General features: G+C 41.7%; 1 protein-coding gene across 1 annotated transcript in view; it reads left to right on the top strand.

Moving 5' to 3' along the window:
• Positions 1-16,845, top strand: part of LOC122624439 (myb-like protein A) — a 36,647-nt gene that overhangs the window by 13,923 nt on the left and 5,879 nt on the right. The window contains exon 2 of the mRNA XM_043803975.1: positions 16,347-16,594. Within this exon, the coding sequence (XP_043659910.1) occupies positions 16,347-16,594 (248 nt within the window). The remainder of the gene's footprint in view (positions 1-16,346; positions 16,595-16,845) is intronic.

The following is a 16,845-nucleotide window of genomic DNA, read 5'->3' as shown; positions in this document are numbered from 1 at the left end:
ATTAAGTTAAGCAGGTATTTAAGTCAATTAGATTATCCGCAGCCAGGCAAATAGTTATATTTGATACAAGCAACAGTGCGTATACGCAATAATCCCAGCTCAGCTTAACTGAGCACTGACTGAAAACGAAACACAAAAACTTAGCTCCTCATTTGCACTACATGCCGCAACAGGACAGATTGCCACGCCCCCACCCCCTGCAGCCCACAGCCGCCCACGAAAGCGTCGGGGCGTAACAATGAATACAAATGAGTCATTTATGACCAACAAAAGGACCACGAAAAATATACGTATCTCGGTGGCCACGAAAATAAATGCCGCAAAAAGTGTCAAGGCCTTGCCTTGCATCAAGTTGAATATTTTTGCCACGCGGCGCACAATGCTGCTTAAGTATTAAATTCATGAGTCCGTAATGCAATTAAATGCATTTTTATTACACTTAATCAAGTGCAATTATACGTAGGTTTTTAAAAGTTTAACCATATAAGTTTATGTTTAACGTTGTAACAGAATGCAGCACTTGGAACATTTTCCCTACTTTGTATTTCATTTCAAACTGTCCACAATTTTTAATTACTTTCTAAAAATTGCTATAAAAAAAGAGAAAGGTTTTCTTGGCTGCCCCCAAGCTGTGATTTACTTGGCATACTGCACATGGCACACGGAAATGTTCTTTGATCGTTTCCGGTCATTTCTCATGCTCGAAATTCGGGTCAATTTGTAATCCCTGCCCACTGCCCACTGCCCTGTCATCTGTTCTCCGGTTCTCTCTGCGTCTGCCGGAGACATTGAGTTAAAAGTCCGGAATCGGAATAGAACGATGGGACTAGCACTAGCACTTGGATGGTCGTCGCCCAGTTGTTTGGCATTGTTTATGCCTAGTTGGAAATTTATTGTTATGAGCACGGCGGGAACAAACAGGTCAGCGGCAATAGCCGAGGTCCTTCGACTTTAAGTCTAAGGTCTCGCCATAATTGGATGGGCGTGAACTTCGACGGAAACTTCGATGACAATTAAAATCGCAATTTTCAGCACGCAATGCAGGGGCAATTAAGGAACCCCCCCCTCCCTCTACCCAATGATTTACTTATCGATTGCCCCACACGTATTGCCCTTCGTTCGCTACTCCCTGCCCCCAACGCCAAGCTCCAATATGATTTAGTGCCACATCTCGACCATAATGCTGACTTTAATTGACCCTCAAGTCGCCTTGGAGATCTGCGAGCAGCACTCCATAATTTAAAGTTATTTCCTGCAATGCGGGTACAGTGATCTCGGCCTACAGCCAATACTGTATTGCTTAAAAATATACAAATAAATTATTAGTATAATTACATACTTAAAAAATGAAATTCTTGAGCATCTTTCAAATTGTTGTTACAAAGAATGTTTTTGTAGTGCATTTTGGCGTCACTGTTTTCGAGTCACTTCCGTTCGGCTTTTCTTGCCGCTTTCCATTTTCATTTTCATGTTCCACTTCCTGTTCGCTGGCAACAATTTAATATTTGAAAAAGCGCAGGACGAAGCCAAAGGAAGAAGAAGGAAGGAGAAGCTCCACTTTTAGCTGCAGGGAAAGAAGCAGCAAAGGCAGCAAAGGCAGCCCAATGCAATTAATCAAAACGCTGGCCGCGAGTCGTATACCAGCCACGCCCCCATATCTACGCCCCCACTTTTTTTCGCCCACTGAATAAACCCGATTTCTATGTCCTTTGCCTGCCCCTTTTTTTGCGATTCCCCTTTCGATGCCGCGCACACAGAATTCGAAATTTGATTATGAATACTTAATGCATTTTAAAACACACAAAATATGTTAAAAAAAATTATCAATGATTAAAAGATATTATTGATTAATAACTCACTTAAAACGTATGCTACAAGTTTTAAAATAAGTATTTTAGGAAACAAAAGGTGTTTTTGAAATATTTTATAGCTCAAAGTATTTATTTAAGCGAACGCTCAAAGCACCGGTTTCTTTTCGCAGTGTAGGCAAGTGTAAGTGCGAGTCATAAATGTATGTGCATGTGGAAAGTGGAGAGTACCAAGATGTGCAATGCAAAAACGCAATTCGTAGGAACTTTCGCGCAGACAGGAAACAAAACTAATTATCGTTAGAGCAAAATTTTTGTTTTACTACTGCTGTTAACCCTCCAATACCAACCCCCTACCCCCTCCCCCTCCCTTTCCTTAACATTTTACATGTATATGTGGGGAGGGGGAGGGGAAAAGGGGGCGGGATCGAGGCAACAACGATGTGAAGCCGCCCATATTTATAATTACTGTTTGCACACTTAACGAAGACACCAAGACTACGAAGAAGTGGCTGAGTACAAGAGGAAGAACATGCTCAACAAGAAGAGGGAGAAGAAGAGGGAGGAGAACATTGAGAAAAGGGGGGAGTAAAAGAGGATGAAGAGCGGGATAAAAAAAGAAAGAAGCAACTCTCCAACATGACGAACGAGGAAGAGAAGAAGCAGCAGCAGCAACAGTAGCTCAACAAGAAGATGAAGAAGAGGGAGAAGAAGAGTTCGAAGAAGAGGGAGTAAAACAGGATGAAGAGGGGGAGCAAAGAAAGAAGCAACTGTACAACATGAAGGAACGAGTAAAAGAAGCAGCAGCAACAATAGCTCAGATGGGAGACAACATTTTTGAAACTTCATTTTCAAAATGATGCTCATTAATCACGAAAAACAACCGAAAATGATGACAAGCTCAAGCAGGGGGTGGGAGGTGTGGGTACATTTTGAGGCTGTAGGTGTGAGGTGTGTGCGTGTTGATGTGTGTATGTGTGTATTGGCTGTTGGCGTGTCGCATAATACTTTGTTAGGCTCCAACACGCAAATCGGCCAGAGAAATTGTCATACAAGAAGAAAAAGAAAGGGGGAAAAGCGGAAGAATGAGCGGATGGAGGCGGAAAAACGATGAGGAAAATGGAAAAGTCGGGGTGGTGGGGGGGATGATGGAGTCAATGGGCAAAGGTGGTCTTCGATATGGCGACAGGTTACTGCCTCTGCAGTACAGTGCGTTTCAGCTAGGTAAGTAAACAGGGTTGTAAAATCTTTAAACACGTGCCTGAAACGTATGAACATATGCGACTTTCATAAATAATTTCAAGAATCCGCAAATGCAAATCAATAAATTCCGCAGCGAAAGGCAATAGATAATAGCCAACAATTACACTACTACTACATGTAATTACACTACTTAAACGCACTTCTTTGGTATACATATACACAAGTGGGCATAAGTATTTGGACACCATTAGCTTGCAACTGTCGAGCAATGCTTTTCATAGTACAGTCAAAAAAAAAGTAATCTATTGATATTAAATCAAAGAGTGCAATTACAGTTACACGCGAGAGGTATGTTTTGCCGTTTACCTTTTCAATTATGCTTCTGCTGATAAGAAAGCTAGACAGACAACGTTGTGGGCGATGGCAAAAGTACTTAGACATCACATTAAATTAGTTCGCATTGATCTGTTGTTCGAAGAATATCAAATTTTTGACTTTTTTTAGATCAATTGAACATTTTTTCTTGATCACGTGTTACTACCTACTTGTATTTCATTCATAAATTTGTTAAACATGGTGAAAACAAAGGAACTGAGCGAATTTATAAAAAATGAAATAATAATTAAGTATAACTCTGGTATTTCGGTAAAAAATATCATTGATTTATACAAAATTCCACGGGCAACTGTGTATTACCAAATAAATAAATATAAAAAAATACACACAACCAAAAACGTTGCCCGTAGTGGCCGACCACGTAAAACAACTAAAAAGGACGATGGTTATATTTTACGGAAGTTTAAGCAGAATGTTCTACAAACTCCCCGATCGGTTGTCAAAGAACTAAAAGAAGGAGCCGAAATCGATATTAGTGAAAGAACGGTTCGCAGACGTCTAAAGGAAGCCGATTTTGGAACATATGTTAGCAAAGTTATACCACTTATAACTCCACGAAATAAGTTAAAGCGCCTCGATTTTGCCAAAAAATATGTTGGTCAGCCTGCATCATTCTGGAACAATGTATTGTGGAGCGATGAAAGCTCTTATGAGTTTCACTGCTCAAAAAAAAAAATTAATGTTCGATTACCGAAACAATATCGGAAAAAGTGGCACCCCTATGTCCGAGAATAAGTCATTCAGGAGGGTCTGTTATGTTTTGGGGATGCGTAGCCTTCACTGGATTGGGAGATTTAGTTCCCGTTGATGGAACCATGAATCAAACAAAATATTTGGATGTCCTAAATAATCATGCATTCCCCTCTGGTGATAAATTGATCGGGGAGTCCTTCATACTCCAGCAGGATAATGCCCCCTGTCATAAGGCTAAACGGATTACGCAGTTTCTGAGAGATGTTGGCGTAAACACATTGGATTGGCCACCTCAAAGTCCAGACCTCAACATAATAGAAAACCTCTGGTCATATATAAAGAAAAAAAGATGTGCAAACTTATCTAGAAGTCGCGAAAAAACGATTTTGGAGATTCAAGCCTTATGGAAGGATATTTCAATAGATTATATCCACAGCTTGGTACAGTCTGTACCAAAACGTCTCCAAAAAGTAATAGACGCTAAAGGGGGATGTATTTTTTATTAATTTGTTATAATTTTTTAGTTCACATTTTTCCCTTTTCAATTTATGAAATTTAAATGATTTGTCTAAATACTTATGCCACCGATAATTTATAGAAAAGTAATTTTTCTTAAATCAACAATGAAGTTATCCCTATGTTTATATTACCTAATTTAACTACGATAGTCTACCTATTTACTAAAATTATTAAACAATTTTCCTGTAAGTAAACAATAAGTTACAAACAAATATAATGAATATTTTTCTTGTCTAAATACTTATGCCCACTTGTGTATGTACATAGCTAGCTAGCCAGCTCAATTAAGCCCACGTTGACCTTGCACGCACATCCAAGGAATTCGTGACATTGGGTTAGGAAAAAACAAAAAAACAACAAAAAACTATTGGCTAAAATGGAAGAAGCATGAAAGTAAGTTGGACTTGATTTACGAGCAATGGATTATCAGCCAGCTAATAGTGGCGCCCACTTAAATTTTCATATTTGCTTGCCCTGATCCTTGGCCATCCTCGTGCCATTAGTTGGTCTCTAAACCGAAGGGGGCATTATCTGCTGACCCTTGAACCACTGAACATTATCTGCGTATCTTCAAGTTCGACCTTGTGTCTGCAGCTGTTGCCCGACCCACACGCACAACAAATAAAACGCAAATTGTATAGCCGAGCTCTGGAAATACAAAAATACTGAAGGAAAACATAAAGAAATCGATGTTCCACATACCCTATGGACTATGGCCAATTGACCAAGTTTAATAATATATGGCTCAAACCTATTTAGTGCTAAAATCTCTAAATATTTCATTTGATTTCGTGATACTTTTATGTTTTAGCAACTTTTTAGAAATGGACTTCGAAATGGCTGCCAAAAGCGAACGTACTCTTTCAAGGACCTGGCATTGACATTGTCTGTCCCTGGCCTTGTTTGGTCCTTTTTCCCCCTGTTACCCCCCTGTTCCCCCATCCCTGTCCTTCTCCATTTCTGTTATTTCCCATTTTCTATGCGCTTTGCTGTTTGCTTCGCTCTATTTGGGACTTTCAGCGGTCGCACGTAGCAAATTCCATTTACGTGTCCTTGAATTTTGCTTAATATTATTGGGTCCTGCTTTATCCCCCAAAAGCAGTGGGGGGAGGGGGGGAAATCAAGGCAAATTGTAATAGAAATGAAAGTCCGAGTCGTAGAAATTAATAATCAATATGGCAGACACCAAAAATGATGGAATCGAAACGCGCAGTATGCCATTGAATGAGAAGCAATTTATGGGCCATTTCCTTGGCGACAGGTCGCGTCTGTCTAACCCAGGATTTTTCCCATAAATTGATGGCGGCTTAGGGACCTGTTTTCCGTGGGCCACCCAACGAGATTAATATTTAATTAAATCGATTTAATGCTGCCTGCGGATCTGTTGACAACGGCTTGTAAAATACCAAAACCGCTGACAGCCGAGTGATTTATTTATGTTTTGCGCTCCACATTTGTTGAATCTTTGGCTGTCTGTCTGTTCGTCTGTCTGCAAATATTAATTATATATCCAAGGCAAAAAAAGTTGTAGAAAAAGCACCTGCAAGGTGTTGTTCGAGCTGTCAGAAAAGTTGAGCCAATGAAGAAAGGGATTTAACAGGCGTAAAAACCAGTTAAAAACTTTTCTAAGTGAAAAAGTAACGATTTCGAAACTTGACAAAGCTGCCAGGATATTAGGCTTAGAATTAGGGAACTTGGCTTTTATGGGTTAATAAATTTGAATTTGCCTATCATGAGAGCATATTTTAAGGATATATTACTATATTTACTTACTATTTTAACTTTAAGCTTTTGGCAAACACAAATACTCCAAAATCATTTGCTTTTTTTCCTTTTTTTTGTAAGGATAGTGTGTGTGCGCCTTAATTGCGCCACAAATACGTGGCATTCCTCAGTCTTCCGAGGGATTGCCGAAAATCTCTTTTACTCTTGCGGTCGGGTCATGTTTTTCCTTATGAGGACACCCAGCCACCACCCACACTTCAGTTTTTCATTTAGGCAGGCCTGCTTTGGCTATAACTTTCCCAGACGGGCGAAGCCAGAACCGAAACTGAAACTGAGAAATGAAAAAGCAAACTGCGTTTGAAAGTGTGTTGGCATTAGGGTGGATCAATGTACGCACTACTACTGGTGCATTAAATGGTGTTTGGTGCATTAAACGAAGGTGGTTTAAAAATTGGTTTAAAATTAAGGATTCAAATCATTTCAACAGAAATCCTAATGACATATTCCACTTGAGGTACCCTGCTTTGTGGCTGATGTTCTATCACTGGTGAGTTAGGAGCTGCGTCGAAACTTGAAAACGTTTTGTAAGCGTTCACGTTGCCACGTTTCCGAATATCTCCGCCCAGTTTACCGGATTCACCCCATCACCCCTTCCATTTTGTCCGTATGTCCGTGTGTCCGTATGTCCGTTTGTCCGTGTGTCCGTATGTTTTGTGTGTTTCTGGCCGAGTTCTGCGGAGTTTGTCACTCGCATGGCGACAGAACTCGCCGAACAAATGGACCAACAGTCCGTGTACGAGTATCTGTGTCTCGTTTATGATTGCATTATGGCGAAAAACAGCTTACACAGCCCACATGTACTGGAGTCCAACTAACCATCTCCTCCCCCTCCCCTTCCATCAGCAGAGGAACAAAACAGGAACATCAACAGCTACAGCTGCGTAAATTTGCATAATTCCACAATAAGCTGCAAGCCGGCAAGGGATAGCATTTTAGGGAGTTTAGGGAGGGGGGGAGGTGGGTAGAGAAGCTTTGTCTGAGTGAAAAGTTTAGAGACCAAACTGTTTCGCCAGACTAGAAAGTTTCATCGGCTTGTAAATGATGTTTTCCTGCAGCAACGACGGTGGCGAGGTAAGGGAATTTTTCGTTGTGTGGGCTTTATCAGTTCGTATCACTCTCATCAACCAACCACGACTAACCACCCAACCACCCATCCACTCATCTACCCATTCACCCATCCACTCATCTACCCATCCACCTATCCGGCGAGTAACCATTCTCAGATTTTGATAGCTGGAGCGCAATCCATCAACAGTTTGGACAGTTTGTGGCCAGAGTCGGTCACAACGAGTGACGCTTAAGAGTGATAAGTGCGGATTTCGGCCAGGCCACAGCAACTATGCTAATTAATTAAGTTAGTTGCACGAAACTATTAGTTTAAGCGAAACTAAAAATGTGCCATAAAATGTGTGGAGTATTTTCCGTTTTATATATGGGCCTGTTTTGTGATTTAAAATCTTGATTAACAGTGTTTAATACCATTATTTGAATGGCAATTTGCTGTAGTAACATCAGTGCTTGGATAATCGATAATTGTGGCTTTGGCAAAAACGAATAGAAAAACACTTGCCGCAGGACATGTGTTTTTCATGCTGTCCACAATTGTTGGTCAAAGTGTTTCGGCCAAGAAAGTCACTTGGCCAAGACAGCAAAAAACGTGGTAATCTTGGTATTAAAGTTGAACTGAAACATATCATCATCTACGCACATGTACTCTGCAGATAAAAAAGGTGTCAAATACTGTGAGAAAAATGGTAAAATATTAGAAAATAACATAAAACACCAAACCTCTACTGCTAAAACTCGTAGTGGTAATTGAAAATCACGACAATATGGTTCACACACATGACTTTTGGTCCTTTAATTGGCTTGATATTGTCGGAAATTCTGTATTTTTCAATAGAATGTTGGCTTTGCAAAAAACGTCTGTTAACTACCAAAACCAAAGCATTCTTGAGTCAATGCCAATTAAATCGATGACAGCATTACAATGGAATTGTGTGTGTTTTTGCTTAGCCAAATTCATTGGTTTTGGCCCACAGAGTCGAAAGCCCTTGCAGGCAAAGAAAATATATTTGGAAAGAGATACTATTCCTTAAAATTATAAAAATATATTATATACTTATATATATTGCATACTTTTGAGCAAGGAAAAGTAGGAAAATGTAATGATCAGATGTAGATTTGATATAGATTTTAAATGATGAAATAAGTTGGACAAATACATAGTTTCCTATTGTAATAAAACACTGACAGTACTATGATCACCGCTGGCACAATGGAATATTCTAGAATATTTAGTATTTTAGAGTACTGCGAATATTCTCCTCAGTGCACTTGTCTCTTTGCCCAGCGCCAATGCTCCTCAGTCGTTGTTTGCATTTGTTCCCTGGGCTCCCTGGCTGTGTTGGTATGATTTTATGAGCTGCAGAGTCCAGGAGTTCAGCATGCGAAGCGAGGAGTATGTTGGCCAGGAGGAGGAGGGGCAGGGAGAGGGTCAGGAGGAGGGCCAGGAGGAGGGTCAGGAGGATAACCAGGAGGAGGAGGGCCAGGAGCACGAGCCTCGAGTTCCGGAGTGGAGTTCAATTAATTGCTCGTCTCGGCCACGCAGCTGCCATGTAAAGGCCTTGTAAACAGGCCGCTTGGTCCCGTGTGTGTGCCTGTGTGTGTGTCGGTGTGTATATGTGTGTGTGTGTGCGTCTGTGTTTGTGTTTGTCCATGTCTGCGTTTGTTTCCGTGTCTGTGTTGCTCTGCGGAGCAGTGGCCATGTTGTTTGCTCCGCGTCTTGGTCAACGGAGCACCCTGCGCCATTTCCCCGATTTTCTTGCAGCTGTGGAATGTGCGTGGTTTTGTGTGCCAAAACGCTTAACACTCCGCTGAGCACGGGTTGAGAACGGTACCAAAAAGTTGACGAACAGTCAGGTAAATAGATGGGTGGACAAGGGGCGTACAAGGGGGCGTACGAGGGGGCGTACGAGGGGGCGTACGAGGGGGCGTACAAGGTGGGCGGTAGCAGGTGGGCGGGGCCAACTTGAATTGCTCAGTGAAGCGGCGTAAAACCGTAATCGGCTTAATGGACATATCACATGGCCACTTGCCATGCAACTGCAGCCATGAGCTCATGAACTTGCCGCAACTGGGCAAATATAGTGCCCTTTATAAGCAGACTTCTATAAATAGGTTTTTGGGCGGGATATTTGCAATGTTTTGTATATGCTTACAAAGTTTTATGGAAAGAGGAAATGATTAATTAAACTAAAATATTTAAGGGCAAACAGTTTTTACATAACTCGCATGCTTTTCATCTTGCCTTTTGCAGTGTATCTCTAATACACTTTAGTTGTCTCCTCTTCTGACATTGCCCAATTGGGCATGTGGCTTTTTGATTAATTTAGGCTTTAATTTATTTAATTATATGCCAGAGGCACAGGGAATTTTGTCACCTGTTGGCACCCAAAATACTTCGTGTGGGCGAAAGGTTTTCCGAATTTGCTTATTGGCCGTAAGGCAAAATGGGAAGAAGGAAAGAAAAGCCGGGGAAAATTGCTGTTGAGCTCAAATGAAGTGAAATGAGAGAAATCGGCTTAGTCTAAGTCACCACACATTGCTCTCTCACCATTTTCCGTCCCCAATTTCCGCACTGTCCATCAGTGCGACAAATTACTTCCAATGGCAGCAGCCCCTTGGAAAAGCGTCTCCTGTTTTCCGCACTTTGGCACCACCGCCTCCTTAAACGCAAATCAATGGCATAAAAAACGCCATGAAACAACAGGTTGATCTGCATATAAACCATATAATATATAGAAAACCCCGGCGAATTGTTCTCGGCTTTTTCCTACATTTTCTTTTTTTTTGGCAAACGAAGATGGTTTTATAGATTTCTGGCAGGAAGTTAATCATTTTCTATGCATACAAACCAGTTTGTATTAAAAAATGCCACTTAAAAGAATGCAGATATATATTTTAGTTTTACTACAAAATGAATGCCTAGTTTGCTTAGTAAATACGGTTTGGTTTTCTACGAATATTTGTTTACTCTCACTATGGTTGCACATTCCAAAAAGTGTAAATATTTTGCATGTACTCAACTGACTACAGGTGTGTGAAAATGGCATGAAAATGAAGGGGAAAATGTGTCAAGGAAAGTGGCAGGAAATGCCGAAATATATAAAAAGCCGCGGAGAGAGACAATAAGTGGACTGAAAATGGCTTTGTCGGTTTATTAAGCATATTTCGTAGGAAATTTTAATGCGAAAATCCGACTTTTCTTTTTTGCTTCCCCCCCTTTACCCACCATTTAGCCTCAAGCTTTTCCGCAAAAAAAGAAAAAAATGTGAAAAGTTGACATTTTCGGGGCTTTTATCTGCCCAATTTTTATACACTTTTTTTTGTAGGTTTTTTCGCCGCACACATACACAAGTTTATTTGCATTTTGCCTTTTTATTTGTACTCCCCATATTTATCGCATTTTGAAACAATTTTTTGTTGTTGGCCCTTTTGCGAATATGTTGCAATTTCAGCATCATAAAAATGCAAATGTGTATGTACGAGTATAGGCGAGTGTGTGTGCAAGTTTGAGCCAAAAGCCAGAGAAATATTAGGCCCATTTAAATGGGAAGCTTTGTATTCGAATTTTGCACTCACTACTGCCCATCCACAAGTACACAAGTGCACACATTCAAGTCTGAAACATAAGCTCGTCTTGTGCTTAACTATGCCACGACACCGATGAATAGTTAAGAACTTTGTAAATGGCTGGATTGAGTTATAGAGTTACGGTTTAAGGACTTGCCAGCTTGTTTTCCTGTCCTCACTTGGAGCTGTGGATTACAAAGCGTTTGTTTGGCTGTGCGAGTGCCTTGTAATATCGAAATTGAATTTGAAAATAACTTCTTTACATATTAGCAGTTTCAATATTTCAATGAAACTGAGTTTTGAGTTGATAAATAACTCAGTTTTGGCTCATGTGGTTATCCACAGCATATGTATATTGCAACATATTACGCATACGCCCTGTTGCACCAACTTGTATTCAGCGGCAACAAAATGTAACTGAAAACTATTACAGCTTCCTCGGACGTCAGTGCTCGTTGTCATTTATAATTAATTTTGTGGCCTTGCCACATTCAAACTTCTGCTGCCATTTGCATGAGTCTGCTTGCGAAACTACTGAGCACATTACGCATACGTAACGTTGTACGCCCACCCAATTCTTGCCGCAGAATACGTTTTGTTTGTTATTTGTCGTTTTATTGACAAAACAGCAAGAGCAAGGCGAATGTCAATGACATATATTACACATATATTACACATATACGCCGCTTAATTGCTGGCAGAAAGGCTGAAACTGAAATGCCAGCGAATGCCAGATGGTGAAAGGACCAACCAATTCCAAGGCAAATCCACTGGAGTTCCTTAAGGTCGCCCTGGGAGCTGCTCGATTTAAATCAAGGGCCAGATGTCAAGTGAACGAGATTGTTGGCGGCTAACTTGTGCATTTCGCCCCCAGAACAGCAGAACACCAGGACAACAATTTGAACAATTTTTGGTATTCCATTCAAATCGAGAGGATGGTGGTTTTGAACTGTGTGGGTGGTAGGTTCAAAACTTGTTGGCGCATCAACATCAACAACAACAACAAGAACAACAACAAGAGTGGAGACAAGCAAAACAATGGGTTTGTCCCGCATATTGTTACGGTTGCGGACATTTTAATTAGACTTTAGTGGCTTTTGTGGTCGCCATTGTTGTCTTGCTGCCAACTATGCACTAAATAAATTTAAATGCCAAACACACGCACAGAAACACACACACACACATGCCCATTCAAGAGGCAGCTCATACTCCACCCTTCAGTACCAGTCCCTAAGGATTCCCTAAGAAATCCCCATGAATTCCTGAACGAATTCCCCAGGAATTCCTGCATGAATTCCCCAGAAATTCCTGGCTGAATTCCCCAGGAATTCCTGGCTGAATTCCCCAGGAATTCCTCCCAAAATTCCCCAGGAATTCCTCCCTGAACTCCCCAGGAATTCCTCCCTGAATTCCCCAGGAATTCCTCCCTGAATTCCCCAGGAATTCCTGGCTGAATTTCCCAGGATTTCCTGCATGATTTCCCAGGAATTCCTGGCTGAAATCCCCAGGAATTCCTCCCTGAATTCCCAAGGAATTCCTCCCTGAATTCCCCAGGATTTCCTGCATGATTTCCCCAGGAATTCCTGCCTGAATTCCCCAGGAATTCCTGGCTGAAATCCCCAGGAATTCCTGGCTGAATTCCCCAGTATATCCTCCCTGAATTCCCCAGGAATTCCTCCCTGAATTCCCCAGGAATTCCTCCCTGAATTCCCCAGGAATTCCTCCCTGAATTCCCCAGGAATTCCTGCCTGAATTCCCCAGGAATTCCTCCCTGAATTCCCTAGGAATTCCTGCCTGAATTCCCCAGGAATTCCTGCCTGAATTCCCCAGGAATTCCTCCCTGAATTCCCCAGGAATTCCTCCCTGAATTCCCCAGGAATTCCTCCCTGAATTCCCCAGGAATTCCTCCCTGAATTCCCCAGGAATTCCTCCCTGAATTCCCCAGGAATTCCTCCCTGAATTCCCCAGGATTTCCTGGCTGAATTCCCCAGGGATTCTCTATTGTCTACAAAAATATTATATTTCAAACTAAAAAATAATCAAAAAGAGAGATTATTTGGTACCAAAACGGAGGGCTATATTCTCACTTAGTATAATTAAACATGATTATAATTAATACAATAGTGCGGAAAATTATATTTCTTCTTTGACGCAAAATTCCATCCACTTGTCGTTATTTATTAAAGCCATAAATGTATAAAACTATTAAAGCCCCTAGATTTGTATGTGAAGCCATTATGCTGGGGCTTATTCAACCATTTCTAATTTCTAATCAGAGGGTACCAGCAAAAATTCCATGCAAAACGTTATCTAATATGCCGCTCGTTTATTTTATTCCCCATTCAGAAGCGCATTTTCCAGGTTATTTTGTGGCCTTGTTGTTAAGTTCTGTTTAAGCATTTTTTCACCCCTTTTTTTTGGTTTGTTTGTAATAATCTCATTTTTGTGGCTTGTGAAAAATACCGACGGTTCGTTCGTTTCAACTGCCCGACAGTAGGCAATATTTTGCGCTTTTAAGGAAAAATAGAAAATAGGAAGAAAAATAGAAAAATGCTCTCAACAAATTGCTCAGTTGAACGGACAAATAGATCGTTGGATAATTATGCAAAAAGTTGTGAGCGAAGAGCAAGAGCCAGAGGTGCAAAGGAGGACCAATGCAAAAATCAACAGGCCATAATGGGTTAATTAAGGCAGGGTGCAGGTTGCAGGTTGCAGGTTGATGGGTGGCAAACTGAAAAAAGAAGGGGGAAAAATGCCGCTGTGCTGCACTGCATGCAAACTGAATCATCTGTCCGCTCGCTCGTCCGTCTATTAATTAGCCTAAAGTGGATAGAGGAAATGTCCGGAAAACTGGGGACTTGGGGGGGTGGGGGGAGGTTGGAAATGGATAACGGCAGCACAGGGTTAGGCAAAAACGGACTGTGGGCCTGCTGAAATATGCAACATGCTCATTACAAGCATAATAATTAAACTCCGGAGTGCCACAAAATTCAGATATGCACTGGGCGTAGGGCGTTGTGGGCAAAGGGGCAAGGGATGGTGGCAGAAAGGGGGTGAGAGGGTGGGGGGTCAGGGGTCAGTTTGTTTACGCGATTTTGTATGACATTCATACACGTACATGCACTACATGTGCGTGAGTGTTTGCCATGGATTTGCGTTGTTTGCCTCGGATGCTATGAAGAAAAACAACAAGCAAAGTCAGCATAGAATGTGCCACACTCAACCCACCCCCCGGTGTGGTATCTCCCTTTCAACAACACCACCCTCCCCCCTAAATCTCGCCCCCCTTTGTGCCTGCGTGCAAATTAATGCGACATTTATTCATTATGCCATGAAACAGTCGTGGAAGTGGAGAGCGAAGCAAAGGGCGCACTGGTTTGCTGGTCAGAGGGGTGAAAGGATAACTGGGGAGGGGTGCGGGTGGCTTGGGCGTGGGGGTGGGCGTGGCGGTTTTGCAGGAGCGTACGGTGGTGGTGCTGGTGGTGGCCTGGAAGGACAGATGGAGCGGCCAACCACTTGACGGCCTGGCGACGAAGGCGATGAGCAGGCACTGTGGAAATCTATCTCTGATTACTTCATTAATTTCAACTTAAGTTAGCAATATTAAACTGTCTTATGAAAGGCAAAAAGTATTTGCTTGCTATTCTTCTATATTTGGTTTTGAATTATCTAAAGATTATCTCTTTTCGGCCCACTGTGCAATGACGATAACCTCAATGCGGCGCCCCACTTGAGAGCCTCTGCCTACCAACTCCGTGTTACGTAGTCCGTACTCCGTAGTCCGTAGTCCATAGTCCGTAGTCGGTATTCCGTAGTCCCAATCTTCACGCCCCATCTCGCTCTGCTGTCTGTGTGCCATCTCCCTCGCTCCCATCCACAACGTGTCGCCGCAGAGCGTCGAGGGACATAAAAAGCATTTGCGTGATTTTATTTCGCATTTTCCTTTTTTCATTTCATTTTTTTCTCCTTTTTTTTTGTATTTTTTTTTCTTTTTTTGCTGCTGCTGTTCACTCACTTTGGCTCAACTTTGCTTATACCGCCGGCGCTTCTTTCACTGGTTTCCCATTTTCGCATTTCCCCATTTCCCCACTTTCCCATTTTCCCCATTGCCGGGGAGTAGGCTCGTCTCCGGAGATTGGCTGAGTGTGTTTTCCACCGAGCTTGTGTTAATTTAATCACAGTGAAAAGAATTTAATTAGTCGCACAGCCTAGCAGCAACAACAACAACAACGCACAATAATGACAATAATCAGAGGCGTGCTGAATAAAATTATCATAATTCGAGAGGCCTAGAAGAAATGGTCACATCTGGCCTGGTCAAATTATTAACTTGACTGGAATGCGCCGCCAGGTGTGGACAATGGCCAAAAAAATAAAAATAAATATGTAGTGAGAAGTGAAGAAAAAAGGAAGTGAAGACAGGAAATGAAAAGAAGGGAAACGTTTCACGCAGAGTTGCAGTTCATAATACACTGCGAACAAAAACATAATTTAAAAGCTAACCGAATTATAGAACATTTGACCTAAGCCCTTTAGAGAACTTAACTTTAGCATAAATCACACTGCAACCAAACTTTTAGTTAGAACATCAAACTTTTGCCAACTATTTTTTTGACTGTGTTTGTCCAAAAAAAAAAAAGAAGGACATTTTACTGGCAATTTGCGCTGTCTTTTATCGCTCGTTTGGCCCCACACACACACACACACACACACTCACTCACTGCATAATGCCATTTTTATTTTAATCCTGCATGTGTGTCCTTAACCCCTACCAACCCCCTCCACCCCTCACCACCCCTCACCCCAGCCCAATTCCTTTCTTGAGTTTCCCCAAATGCCAATTCAGTCAATGACAGCGCATAAAAGATCCGCCGCACGAGTGGGGCACCAAAAAAAAAGTAGAATTCTTGTCTATTCAACTATGAGTAAAAACCTATTTGGCCCAGGTCATGCATGCGGATGTACACGGCGATATATCAACATATATCTGCATATATATAGAAACATACATACATATATCCGCTGGAAGGGCGACCCAAAGTGGAAGTCAATTCAAGCAGCTTACTTTTATTTAAGCAAAAGGCTAAGGAACACATATATGTTCGCATATATGGTAGATATACATATATATGTACGAGTACATATAGATATTTTTCTTTTTCGGAATGTACTTGAGATGCCTGGATAGCTGCTGCTGACCTTTTCTATGTTATTTTATTGTGGGGACAGTGGCGCCTTTTCTGGCCCGGCTTAACCCACCTGAATACCCTTCCTCATCATCTCATGCCTGCCGCATTCTCCTTGCAGATTTCAATTTGCAAGAAGAGGCCTCCATTCCGGAGGACATATTTGACCAGCACGACGGCGACATTGGGGATGAGGACGTCGAGGAGGAGACGGCCCACATTCAATATGCCCCATCTGCTGCACTTGCTCCATCTGCTGCATCTGCCGCCGCCGAGGAGAATGAGCACGAGGATGATGATGATGATGATGTGGCGCTGTTGGAGGAGGAGCAGGAGCAGGAGGACGATGCATCCGAGGCAGCTGATATCGTGAGTACACACATGACAATGCACTTGAAAAAATATGCACTGTCACAATTATTACGTTTCTAATGGCTCCTGGAATCACTATGAGTATTAAGATAAGACTACAAAAGTTGCCATAGATTTATTTTCAGTAAAAACAGCTAAAATATATTTTCAATTTATAAATTGCACTGGGTGTAAAGTTGAATGTGTAGTCACCCCCTTTTTTATGACATTTTTTTAGAGCACATAGCCAAACATAAATACATACAGAG

This window comes from Drosophila teissieri, chromosome X (genome assembly GCF_016746235.2).
Source record: "Drosophila teissieri strain GT53w chromosome X, Prin_Dtei_1.1, whole genome shotgun sequence".
In the NCBI taxonomy this organism is placed as follows: Eukaryota; Metazoa; Arthropoda; class Insecta; order Diptera; family Drosophilidae; genus Drosophila; species Drosophila teissieri.
Note: the sequence above shows the minus strand (reverse complement) of the source record. Positions and strands in the feature narration are given on the sequence as shown.